We start from the raw sequence: 13,135 nt of genomic DNA, 5'->3' as shown, positions 1-13,135 counted from the left end.
GGTCAAGAGCGCTCGTCTGTGGCACTGTGTCCAATCACAGTGCGGACCTAGTGAGATCTTGATCACGATCTCAACGATGACCAAAATCGGGCCCCAAAAACATTTTCTTCTTTCTGTTTTGGCGCTAGTTCTCTGTCTGTGGAAGTGCCTATATATTTTCAAATATATAGAGATCTAAAATAAAAAGATGAAGCTACTTTTTTTAATTATTTATTGTGGGCTGGAATTGAGAGAAGTATTCTTAGAAATTTGGTTCTGTCATGTTTCACTTCTGTGACAGTCATGCAAATGTGTATGCATGCTCTACTTTCAGTTCCGAAAATACTAAAAGCGCCTGACAAAGATCGAGCTAATGAAGCTAATGCCGGAAGGAGTGGCAATTATCATCAGTCTTGCCTCCCGGAAGATTTTGAGATGCAACAAGGAGCTGCTGGAGCACATCACCGTGATCTCGGTGGAAGGTGCCAACTGCAAGCTCATGAAGCGTAAGCTCCAAGTATTGGATTTAATTGCTGAGTGCCTTTTCCATTGACAAGAAGGCCCCAGCTTTTTCTAAGAACTCCAGAAGGGTTTTGTTGTTGCATTTTTATACTCACAACTCATTCACTTTGCCGATTTCGTTTTTCTAGCCTGGCTCAGCTGGCAAGCTGAGCAGTGAGTCTGAAACTGTACCATTGTTTCCGGTCAGACTGTCCATTATTATTTATTCTTCCCGGCTATTGTGATATATCTCCACTGTAGTCATGACAGGTGTTTAAATGGTGGCTCCTTCTACACATGGGTCCTAGGAAACATTTTGTAAGTGATGAGGTGCCCACAATCATGGGCGTCAGCAAAGTGGCGGAAAAGGGGGGGGGGGTTATTCTGAAGGGGTGTAGCTTTCAAACCTATAACTTTGAAAGAAAACAAGGTTTGCCCCCTTCCCCCTCTTTTTCCTGCGGAAAATACTGCAGATGACCATGCCCGCAATCTAGGTCAACAGTTCTGGAATGAGGGTCTGTGGACCCTCTCCGTAAAGGCATTTTAGGAATCCGCAAAACTCTACCGGCAATAATTTTTTTAAAAAATATGATTCGGGGCATTGAGTTGAGCCCAGTCCAGCCATGGCGCATTCACAGCTCCGGGAGAAAAAGGAATCTACAGAAGAATACCTCTTTTCACTCTTCCCCCTTTTTACTCTTGGTAAACACGTTTGCAGTCCACCTCTCCCCCCTTCCCCTTTCTTTACGCTGCCTGGCGTCTCCCATCACTTCCGCCAGTCCAAAAAGGGTTTGCTTGCCACAATTGGCGTTTTTTTTTTCTTTTCTCTATAGCATCCTTTCTGCTAAAGTGGAAACAGTATAGACGGAGCTTCTTCCCCCCACTGTACCGTCTTAATCTGCAACATACTATACTCTCGGGAACAATATAAATAGCCTTGTATCTTTTCTGCCGCCACAAATGCTGTGCAGGGAGTAGCTTAGGATGTTTTTGGCAGAGGCTTTTGCTGCCACCACACGCCGCGCTAAGTGGAGTGCCACGGTGTGTGCATGCCACATGTCGCATAAAGCAAGGCACTTCCAAGCTGCGTGGATGCCATGACGGCAGAAAAAACACCAGCGGAGCGGACGATACAGAGCATGTTATTAACAGCACTGGTTAATTCCCAATAAATCACAATCTGAATCATTACTGTAAAACCATTTGTTTTCGCAAATCAGTCACAGAGGACATAATCGCGGCCACTAAATTTTGCGAATTCCAGACGCCTGCATTGAAACTCTTAAAGAGATCATGAAAGCAATTTCGAAATTATATTTGACGACTGAAATGGGCGTCGGGCTCGTCTCAGGCACTGTTCGGTGGTGAGATGTCATACAAAAAACTAATATGAATGTTGTATAATTTTTTAAAGTTGTAGTTTGGAATTAATAGGTTCCATAGCATGTGTAGCGTGTAGGATGACAAGGAAGAGGACTTGTGGAAATAAATGACAGCTGTATGCTGATCTGGTTTTGAGACGGTGGTGTGTATGTTCCTTTTTGTTTCCTTGTCTCAAGGAAACAAAATTTTGACAGCAAATTTTGAACCCTGCTAGTGCACACCTTTCTGATCCAAAACTGACTTCGAGACCCATTAGCTTTCAAAGCCGGTGTCAAATAAGAAATCCAACGCCAAAGTCAACTTCGAAACCTTAAATGTCATGAAGTGTTTTTTTCCGTTAGCTCCCGAAAAGATACGTTATCAGTTTGGTGGCCGGGAGATAAAAGCATTTCATGCTTAAAATTATACTCATCAGTGTGGCCTTTATTATTCTCTGACTGAATCAGTTCTGCTTTTATATGCAGGAGGGAACCATCCCGACGGCACCCTGCGTTGCCTTCTCGGGGTACGATGTGGAGGCAGCGAAGAGCATGAATATACACGTTGATCCAGTTTGGCTTTTCGAAGTGCAAGATGCGAAGGATGGCTTTACTCTGGTCATGGCGGCCTACTGGCTTTTCGGCTTCACCCATGGCCAGAAGACGTACAATACGAGCTGCCTTCTTGAGAAGCTTTGTCTTATTCTAATCTACTCACAGCTACGGCCAGTTGCAATCAAGGTGATTATTACAATCAAGGAAACACCTGTAGTCTGACTGCTGATCAGATGGTGCGATCGCCAAAGTCTGAAACTCCTGCCAGGAATGTTTCGATTTTCAAAATCACTAAAGGCTTTGATTGTTTTTCTTGAGATGGCAGCTGCAAGTTGTGTGGCTCACATACCTAAGTATGCTTCAATTCATGACCAGCCTTATTCGTTTATATTCATCACATTTCTCTAGTCCTTTTTGTTGTTTGTTAGTCGTCAAACTATTAGGCACCTGCATCGAGTAGTTACATTTTGTTTTTACGTTTTTATCAAAACCGTTTGCGTCAGCAAGTCTGGAATTCAGCACCCTTACTACGAAATGTCAAATTAATCTTATGTTAAGATACTTTCTAAAAGTGGAGATGACTGGCATTAAATGTTGTGTTTCTTTATCGCTCCTGTTCATACTTTGTCTATTACTTCAGTCAAGACACCACCAGTGTTCAACATGCCCCGTCCCAGCACAAGCTTTTCAGCCTGGATAAAGTGAGCATGAGTGAGCACGTTCTAAGCAGTACCGAAGGTAATCAGCGTGCACTGCTGCATTTTCAAAGCTTCAGAAATGCTCTTTTTTAGAAAAAAATAAAAGCCAGGCATTGTTGTGGTATATTCATAACATTATGGCTTTCTTGAAGAATGCGGGCATTCTGAAGGTGTTGCCGAAGGCTTGCCAGGGTGACAGCGTGGTCGAAGGCGACAAGTGCGAGCTAGTACACGCTCTATCGCAAGCTCTTGTTCTGCGAAAGCACTTTGCAAAGTCGCTCTTGCATGCCTGTAGCCTTTGCTGCCCTACAGTGGTAATGGTAGGCAACTTCGGCTGAAGACAAGAAATCATCCCATCACTGCCACACTCCGTTTCCCTTTAAAGGGATGATGAACCGAAATTTGGATTTCAGAAAACGATGAAGAAGCCGTAGGCAGGACGCTACAATCCTTACAACACTACTCGTAGTCATAAGGCGATATCTCGAATGGACGGCCGTATTTTTTGAAAAAGAGGTTGAGATTGAACGAGGCCGATGAGGCGCGTGACGTCGAGATACCTAGTTTCCTCCTCTCTCCGCTTCGCTCCCTCAAGGCGGCGAGGCGGAGAAGATGTGAGGTCGTTCCCTCTCCTTCTGGAAGAAACAAGACAAACAAATCTGTTAAAAGCGCCTCCTTTTTTTTAAAAAATAAGGTCATCGGTTCAAGATATCGCTGTATAAGTGATGTTTTGGTGTTTGTATCCTCTTGTTACACGCTTTTGCCGCCGTGTTTTGTGGAATCCAGATTTCGATTCAACATCCCTTTAAGTGCAAGTGAAACCGAAACGCCAAGAACGAGCACGTTGTCCTGAACGGCACAAGCACGCATGCTTAGCAACATTCAAAGCATATAGCTTGCTCTTAAAGCCTCTCAATCGGGCTTCCTGTTGTAGCTCGTGTTACCGAAGCAAGCTTTTGGCCAGACATTTTTTTATAAGTAGAAACTTCACCTGCACCACAGTGCTCCAACCGGTATTTGGAGTACTTAGTTGCGTGACTTTAGATAAAACGGAAGGGCATTGAGCAGTGCAAACTTCGATTATCATCAGTTAAGAAGTATTCAGTTGCAGTAGTTGTTTTGCTTTACATACAAAGAGGCTGGACTATGCTTAAATGCTGGGCTAGCAACAAATTTCTACCAGGGGCCCTATGCTACATGACGGGACCAAGCGGAATCAAGGGACCGGGAGCCATCAAACGACCTGGGCCCGTTTGCTCGAAGCTGGTTAACTAACCGCGGTTAACCGGATTTCCCTACGAGGGGGAATTTTAGGTCACGTGACCTGCAGAGTAGGGACGCCGGAGTAAAATAGTACCTAGCATCAGACAATATGGCCAATATGGCTGCTACGGCCGCTCGTCACGCTTGGGAACATCTATTTTTACGAAGATGCGTCATCCTCGTGCCACGAAAAGAACATTTCAACACAAAGTCTACAGTCGGAGTTGACGGCGAGCATGCTGTGGGAGCACGGCCACGCCTGACTGGTTTCGTCAAGTTTGAATAAGATCACGCATCGCCCTCTGAAGTGGACTTGTTTTATTGAATGCTACAGTCAGCGGGATCTTCAAAACATATATCCTAGGTAAGTGCCGCGATGTTTCACGAGAAAGTTATGAGATTGTACCGCTATCAAAATTTCATGTCAGCAGATCTTGCGTTGTAATCAACGTCCAGCTTTATTTTCTTTTTTTCACTTTTAAAACCTACCTCGAGCCCCAATCGCACGTTAGTGCAACAAATCTCTCCGAAAAACGGCCTCTAATCGCGGAGTCTGGTTTATAGTACAGTTCGCCGTGTATTGTATTTGCAGCGCATCCACAACACCGACGACCCCCTTTAGCGGGAGACGGTTCAACGAAGGCAAGATGTAAACTAAAAACTTGCCTCAGAAGCAAAGATCTGTTACCTCAATAGAAGCTGCCGGCACGGATGCCGGCACGGCATTCGATCGAACTTCGGTACTGTCGTCTGCGAACTTGTACAACTGGGAAATAAACAAAGCTTCTATCGGAAAAGAAGTGTGCATATTTTCTCTTGCGCTTGTCTTTCTCCAATTTATTTTGTTTCAGATAACTAGATGTCTTATTAGGATTATAAAGAGAGACATAATTACGTAGCAGACGATCACAACCAATTTGAAATCTAAAATGAGTCAGGCGAATGCCAGCATCACCATGAAACGGCAGAGGAATTGGTCATTGGATGAACAATTGGAACCAATTCGGGCAGTGGGGGAGAGGAAATATCAAATTATGGCCAAGTTCAGTGCTACGGTCACGACCCAAACAAAAAGGCAGGCATGGGACGAAATTTACAGAGCCACGGGCTGTTTGCGCACCCCAGACCAGCTACAACAGTGCTGGAGAAACCTCCTAAAAAAGACTAGACAACTCTACAGCTTATTCAAGAAGCATGAACAGCGCACCGGTAAGTTCATTGTGTTCTTAAGTTCAAAAGATATTGCATTGCTTTAGTGATAATACATGAGCAACCAAACCTAGAAACGTGAATGTGGACATTTGTATATTCGTTCACCTTTGCCCTCTGCTGGGAGTCGACTTTTCACCTTCCTAGAACAGCAGCAAAAGCAGTGTTACAGCATCAGAAAACAATTTATTCCAGTTTATGTACAAGTTCTGCACAGGCTGTATGGAACTTATAAAACAGTTCAGTGGAAGACCCAAAACTTCGGACAAAATGTTAAAACAGATTATAAGAGAGCACAATGGTCGAGGCCGACAGGCCAAACTGCAAGAAAGTAAAAATTGCACGATTACACAGTCCACAGTTTCAGCAGTGGTATCTAGCAATTAATGAACGTTTAAAAGAATGTCTCATGCAGTATTTGTTTATTTTAATTTTCCCATGAAAGTTTCATTTACATACTTGGTTGAACAGCGAACCCCACCTCCTCTGTTTTTGCTCGTAACTCGAGTAAGTAAGAGTAGAGACGAAATTACTACGCCTTAATTCATAGGTGCTGGGCCAAACCCCCACGTCCTGACGCCCCTCGTCGAGGCCGTCCTCGAAGTGATCGGCGAGGACTCGCCCAACCTGTGCGGGTTGGAGGCCACCATAGGTGACACGGAAGTGTAGGTGACTGGTTTCTAGACCCGATTGTGTGACGAGTAAATTGTTTTAAGGAACCGGTCACAGTAATGCAGAACTGTCGTTCCAGGCGAGGTTCGAAAAGACGAGGACAAATGATGATAACAAGATGGGCATGTTGCCATTTGAATAGCATTACTGCCGAGTACTTTTATATAAAGACGAGAGGCCGGATACCCGAAACTTTCTTACAACAAAAAAATTAGTAAATTTATCTTACAACAAAGTTACAAACTTTTGAGTGTTCCTGAAGCAAAATGTTTGTAAGTTTTGCGCAAGTTCCGACGAAATCTGTAGCTTGCGCAAAACTTACGAACTTTGTGCTTCGGGAATACTTAAAAGTTCGTAAATTTGTCATAAGATAAAGCTACTAACTTTTTTGTCGTAAGAAAGTTCCGGGAATCTGGCTTCAGTTCTATTTCAACCACAAAAGCTCAAAGGCGGTTCGAAATATAAGTCACGAAACCGTCTTCCAGAGTGCACTCTAAGATCTGACGAGGCACCAGCGCTACCACATTTCTAATTATTTTCAACAAGGCTGAAACAGTTTCACCGAAGCCACAAATTCATGAAATAACACGGCATGCAATGAGAAATCAGGTGGTAAAGCTGTTTATTACCATCTTATAGAAATTAAATGCAACAAAGTGGCAATGGCTTTTTTTTTATGCTAACTGTAGCACGCTTTCAATATGCCAATTAAGAGATCACACACAGTACAACCATCCTGTTGCTTGTTTTACCAACTTAGGAAAATTGGCTCAAACATTAACTTCATTCTCGTCGGGAAGTTAACTACCCCCATGATGGTAACCTGTGTGAGTAAAATCAATGCCAGTGAAGCTATGTGCTGTAATGTTTGAAGTTGTCCTATAAATGTGCAGTGCAACGTGGATTGACTGGACATGTGACCACTAAATTTATGAACTGTTAATCGCATAGCTACACAGCTGCATTCTAACCTTTAGCAGTGAAAGTGTACGCACACATGCTTGCAAATGCTCTTCACAACCAAATGCACATTTTCCCACACCATGTACTGGGCAATTGTGCAAGAAGTAACAACACTGCGCTCCGACCTCAAGCCTGTGCGTCAGTGTATAAACCAACTTAGCTCACAAACTTTGTCCTCTACACCAACCCGTATGAATGAATTTTGGCGCAGCATCGGTGTCTTTATCAGGGTTACAAACTTTGCACAGTGTGTTCTCTTTGCCCATGCTGACAAGAACAAAACCTGACCACTTTTTACACATGCACTTGTCGCAGTGACAGCTCCAGGGGAATAGATCCACAGCCTGGTCCCTCTAGGAGCGGAGCAAGTGCGGCAGTGCTGCACGAGAGTCGGCCGCTGGAGGCGGTGCAGCGGGCTCCAACAAATGTGCCATACAGCCGACGTTGGTGCCGGGAGGCTTCACAGCGCTTCTTGCAGGAGACGGAAAGGCAGCAGCAGCTCGAGGGAGCTAATCTCCTGCTGGAGAAGGAGAGCACAGAAATGGTTAAGCAAGCTGCCACGGCAACAATTGCAGCAGCAACTGCTGCCGAGGAGTTCTACCAGCAGTCAAAAAAATTACTAGAGGACCAAAAAAGTTTAATTCGACTGGAAACACAGCGTGCAGAATTGGAAATCAAATTGTTAAAAAAACAATTAGGAGAAGAGTAAACGTTGACATATTACGCTGTTTTTAATTTTCATTTTGAATGTATATATATATGACAAAGCCTCCTATACTCCGTCTCGTCCTACGATGGACTAAAGCCCAATGTTACACGCCGCCGGGTCCAATCACGAGCCTGTTTGAAACCATGTGGTATATTTGCTCCGTCAAACATATCTGTGCGCCAAAACGTGTCATGCGAAGACAAGTTTTTCATCTGCTTATCGAGAACTAACGGCGGCTCCGCCTGCTTGCAGGGTTTTTGCTCTAGTTCCTTGTCACAGCACGAATAGTTGCGACGCTCAAGGAATCTTGACTGCTGATCCATCTCCGTGTGCTCTGTCCGTACCGCCATCAGCCTCGTACGCGCCTCAGTTGCCGCTAAGACTAAAAGCCTGCCTTGCATGTACTGATCGGAAGATCGTCTGGCTAATTTTATCATTTGCCTAATTTATCTTCGTATCTCCCTGAACCATAGCCTACGGTATTTGTGTTCCCGCTGCGCCGGGATAATCGGCAGCAGTAGTCAAGCGTAATATGTGGGGACGGCGTGGGTGAAAATTCCACTCTCTTCCAACCTAACGCAGAAGCAACATTTGGTATTCCAATGTTTGATCAATTAAAAACAAGCACAATGCACTGGTACTCAAGACCATGCAAAGCAGCATGTGCAATATATTGGTATACTTACGCTCAACCGAAGAACTGGCTGACGATGGCATCCCGAGCCTCGTTGCTTTCATCACGGCCCGCTGCCACGGGCTCAACGGGAACCTCTTCGGGGAGGACAGTCCTTGGCATGCTGCAGGGGTGTGTCTTGACCAGGTTGTGCAGAACACAGCAGGCAACAGTGATGTCGCAGCATCTCTCTGGCTGCATCCTCAACTCAGCATGGAGGCAATGAAATCTCCGCTTGAGCTGGCCTATTGTCCTGCACAGTGTATAAATAGAGCAAGATCTGTTATCCTTTTGAAGTGGTTTATAAGAACATCTAATGAGGTCGGCATGCGCCCTTCGTTCTTCCTCGTTACCCTCGCCCTTCGTTCTTAGGTTGCAACGGACTATAGCTAACCCTCCAGAATGAACAGACGACTAACATAAAAATTATTGCGAAACTTCCAGATATTGCCTGTCATTCATACGAAATGTGATTGAATAGTATGGTATACGAGACGATAATCAAAAGTTTTGAAAACCTGAAAACCTGCGTAAGCATATCGTGACGGTCCGGCTGGGCAGCGAAGCCCGAGCTATAATATTTTCAGTATTATTAAAATGAAATTAAGTTTTGGCGCTGCGTTGGTGCAAGTTCCTCACATTTTTGTTAAATGTGGCAGGACGTAGCAGGGTAATCACTTTGGTGCAAATGGCGCAGCAATCCAATCACAGATATAATGAAAATGTTCTTCGCAAAAACTTGCAAGGAAAATGCAGTTTGAGATAAGCAGTATTTAATAACATATGCTTGAATAAGTCTGTACACAAACTGTCTAAAAACAAAACCTGCCTAAGCCAGTGTTTTTTTTTTCACATTGCAAGCTGTTTTTTTTTCTAAGAATTGCTTTACATTTAGGCAATATAGAGTAACAAAAAAATTAACTGCTATTGTTTGAAAAGTATAAACAGCTAGTAAAAACCTGTAGGTTAATAAACCCAGTCATACAGGAAGGATATGTTTCAGAGAAGTTCTAACTTCTATTTTGGAGTTTAAACAGAAAAGAGCAAATGAAATATAACAATTATGGTGACATATAGAGTTAACTGGCTAATGGTTGAATTTTGTGAATTGATGTTCTTCATTCCCACAATTCTGGCTAACCTTAGAATAAACATTTCAGGCTATGGCAGTAGGTTATAGCCCGTAGTATAAATAAGGTGTGGTAGAGATACGCCTTCCTCTTCTTGCTTCTGAGCAGCCGTAGCCTACTATGCAAGAACATAAAAATGGCAACATATGTAAAGCTGAGGCACAACCATATAAAAAAGGTTAGGTGCCTCAAGGTACCGAAACACTGAACCGTCGAACCAGGACGCATAGCCTGGCTTTACCGTTCCACGATGCTCCTCGTTGTGCTATGTGACGCATTGTAGGCGACCTCCGCTGCTGATGACGGAGACTGGAAGGGCGTCATCAGCCATGGCTTGCAGGTGTAGCCGCTGTCTCGAAGCAGTAGGCCCTCGTAAACGCCATCGGCCAGCTTGCCTGACAACGAGCCCTCGGTGAATATCCTAGAGTCGTGGGTGCTTCCAGGCCATTTTGCAACCACATTGCGGATACGGTAAAAGACGTCAACCACTAACTGTACATTTATTGAATGGTACAGATGGCGGTTAACGTACACCTCCTCATGCACTTGTGGTGCCTGTATCCGAATGTGAGTGCCATCAACAGCACCCACGACCGAAGGAAACCCACCGATCTCAAAGAAGGCCTGTTGTAAGGCATGACCCTCAGCTTCACCTGGCCACCTGCATTGTAGATGGATTTGAGTCAGTCTGTAGCACTATGACATTAACAGTGACGGTTTTGTTGTTATGATCACATGCTTCAAAATAACACAGCTATCATTCATCGTCATCAATAGTGAGCAATAAAAGCCTCGTCTGCACAATGACAGTACTCAGTAGCCGCAAGACTAACTCAGTAGCAACAAGTGCATAGTTGGGAGTGCAGAAACCAGGCTGTTTGTAAATGTCTGCACTCCTACTTTATTTGTAGTTTAGTTGAATTTGCACCTGCACCAATAATAGGTACTAAGGGAGTCATTTTGTACACTCCAGTTGGTTCGTGTAATTTTACTGCCCAGTTCACTGGTCTGCATGTCACGCTCATTACCAAAGAACAAATATCGAGTGCTGAAGCAACACTTTTAATGTTCCTTTAGGGAGGTACCAGTATACGTGGGGATCGATGCGCTGGCAGATATTCAGGCTAGCAAGCCTACAGCTTAGGAAACAAAAACGGAAGGGTCATTGAGCAGGTGGTGCGCCGTAAATAAATTGCAGAATAGGTGTGCTGAGAAGACCACCTTCAACGAATTCGGCGGTTTCAGCGAACACAATTCACGCACCGAAATTTCTATACAAAGGGTTTCTGAAATAATGGTGATTGCTCATCGAGCAATCTAGGCCCAGGCTTTTTTTCTCGGAAAACTGGCCTGCACATGCGCCTAATATCGGGACGCACCAGAGATGCTCCAGACCACTTACCCTATAAAGTCTCGGGCACGACGTGCCAAGGCCCGAGTCACCCGCCTCACAGTCCGCGAAGCAGTGGAGACGTGCACACGGATGTAGTCCCCTGCGGTGATGAGGAAGTTCCCCGTGGCGTAGAACTGTAAGGCGACAATGACCTGCTGCTCTGCAGAGAGGGCGCGGCTGCGACGCGTCGGCCGCTCCAAGACCGGGCGCAGTGTGTCGGCGAGGAACACAATGCCCGCGCGACCGAATCGAAAGCGCTCCTGCAGTTCGTCCTCATCGAACTCCTCCAAAGGGTTCAAGCGGTCACGGAACACACGCTGCCGTCCCATCATCACAACAGCGTACTGGGCGAACACGCGCTCTCTTCGTTGTCGGCGTCGCGTCACAGTCGACATTGCGTCCCTTATCTTCACCAATCAGTCCGCAAATCAGTTGTCAGTCAGTCCGGTAGTCAGTCGGCGGGCGAGTCGGAGGGTCGGTTGGGCAAACGGCAGGAGAAGACAAACAGTGAAAATCAGGTGATAACTAAAGCGCGGGAAACGTGCGTCGCAAAATACGGAGAACAAAACAACGAATCTATAAAGACCGTTGCCAGATCCGAAATCAACGCTGCAAACTTATGCTGTGTTTGGCGGCACAATAGATGCATCAAGATATTTATTATTTTTTTAAAGTACATATATATTTTCATGCATAAAAATAAACATTGTGATACGATGTTGTTTTTATTTTTCTTAATAAAGACAAAACTAGCAAAAAAGTTTCTTAAAAGGCTATTGTTTGCTTTGACCGGAAGGTGGCGGGAGCTACCGCATAATAATAAAACACGGAGAAATTGTGCATTGAGTTTTTGTCGAACGCGGCTAGGTACTCGGATGTACCTAGGTAGGGAAACGCGGTTAACTTTTAACCGCGGTTAGAGTTAACCAGCTTCGAGCAAACGGGCCCTGGATGCAGGGATAGGTTCAGCTTCCACGGGATTGGTGCTACCTGGATCTTGTCCCAAAGGGCCAGCAGCAGCTCGATAGCCTCACATTGCGATGCGGGGATGGGGATGCCGACCGAGCTCGGGACGTGCCGCCCACTCACTGTGAGGGCCAGGTGCACCCACTGACTGGCTAGGTGCATGTTGATGAGTTCCTGGAAAATGTTGTTTACACCCAGCCGCCGGAGCTTGGCGTTCGACGCGTACGGCGGCACCCCCAGTGCCAGCTAGTACGCCTTGCGAATAATCACGTCCATCGTGCCCTTACCTCTCGACAGCAGGTTGAGATACGGATTTGCACAGGTGATGCGGCTCACGACGAGTGCTTGGGTCAGCCGGATCAGGTCCGACTCCTTGAGCCCGTGTCTGTGACTCGTTATCCTTTTCACCATGCGCATGACTTGCGTGGTTGTCTCGACGAGTCGGTCGATTGTGTACTAGGCTCCGCCGTCCCGCTGGAGGTGAAGGTCCCAGGATCCGAACCTGCTTCACCACCGGCACGGGGGTACCATCCTTTAACGTGAGGCGGATGTCCGCCTTCTTGTTCTTTGGGAATTAGCTTGCCCGCGCGGACGAGCAACAGCTGAGACTTATCGGGGGTGCGCTGGAGGTTGCCGGCCTCGAGGTAGTTCTGCACCGTCCCGATGACTTCTTCGAGGAAGCCTTGCGTCCCGCTGTCCGATCCCGACATAGTCCAAATCGTCAGGTCGTCCGCATAGAGTGGCATAGAGTGTATGCTTCATCCGGCGAATCCGTTCCAGTAGAGGAGGCGGCTTGCACATCGCCAGGTAACAAGGTGGGTGACAGCACCGAGCCTTGCCGGGTGCCCTTGCTCAGGATCGGGATGGTGCTTGTGCGGATGGACTCGACTCCGATGGTGGCCATTCAGTTGCTCAGGAAGTCCCGCACATAATCATATATCCGGGGCCCGCACCCAGTCGAGGCCAGGTTCTCAAGCACGAGCATGTGACTGACATGGTCGATGGCGCCCTTTATATCCAGGGCCAGGACCGCCCGCGTCGTCGTACAGGAGATTCTGTCAAG

At 46.0% G+C, this 13,135-nt stretch overlaps 1 protein-coding gene across 2 annotated transcripts; it reads right to left on the bottom strand.

Annotated features, from left to right (window-relative positions):
- Window positions 1–7,388: 7,388 nt before the first annotated feature.
- Window positions 7,389–11,680, bottom strand: LOC121837978 (putative nuclease HARBI1). Of its 2 annotated transcripts, none has more exons than XM_042293924.1 (4): window positions 11,116–11,680; window positions 9,955–10,374; window positions 8,597–8,836; window positions 7,389–7,721 (listed from the first exon to the last, which is right to left on the bottom strand). In XM_042293924.1, the coding sequence occupies exons 1-3, from the start codon at window positions 11,499–11,501 to the stop codon at window positions 8,599–8,601; spliced, it is 1,044 nt and encodes a 347-aa protein (XP_042149858.1). In that variant the 5' UTR covers window positions 11,502–11,680; the 3' UTR covers window positions 7,389–7,721; window positions 8,597–8,598. The 2 variants fall into 2 exon arrangements, with proteins under 2 accessions (XP_042149858.1, XP_042149859.1); XM_042293925.1 differs by having other exon boundaries at window positions 7,389–7,718.
- Between the last annotated feature and the right edge of the window lie 1,455 nt (window positions 11,681–13,135).

Source organism: Ixodes scapularis, unplaced genomic scaffold, assembly GCF_016920785.2.
Source record: "Ixodes scapularis isolate PalLabHiFi unplaced genomic scaffold, ASM1692078v2 PGA_scaffold5__190_contigs__length_132052651, whole genome shotgun sequence".
NCBI classification, from domain to species: domain Eukaryota; kingdom Metazoa; phylum Arthropoda; class Arachnida; order Ixodida; family Ixodidae; genus Ixodes; species Ixodes scapularis.
Note: the sequence above shows the minus strand (reverse complement) of the source record. Positions and strands in the feature narration are given on the sequence as shown.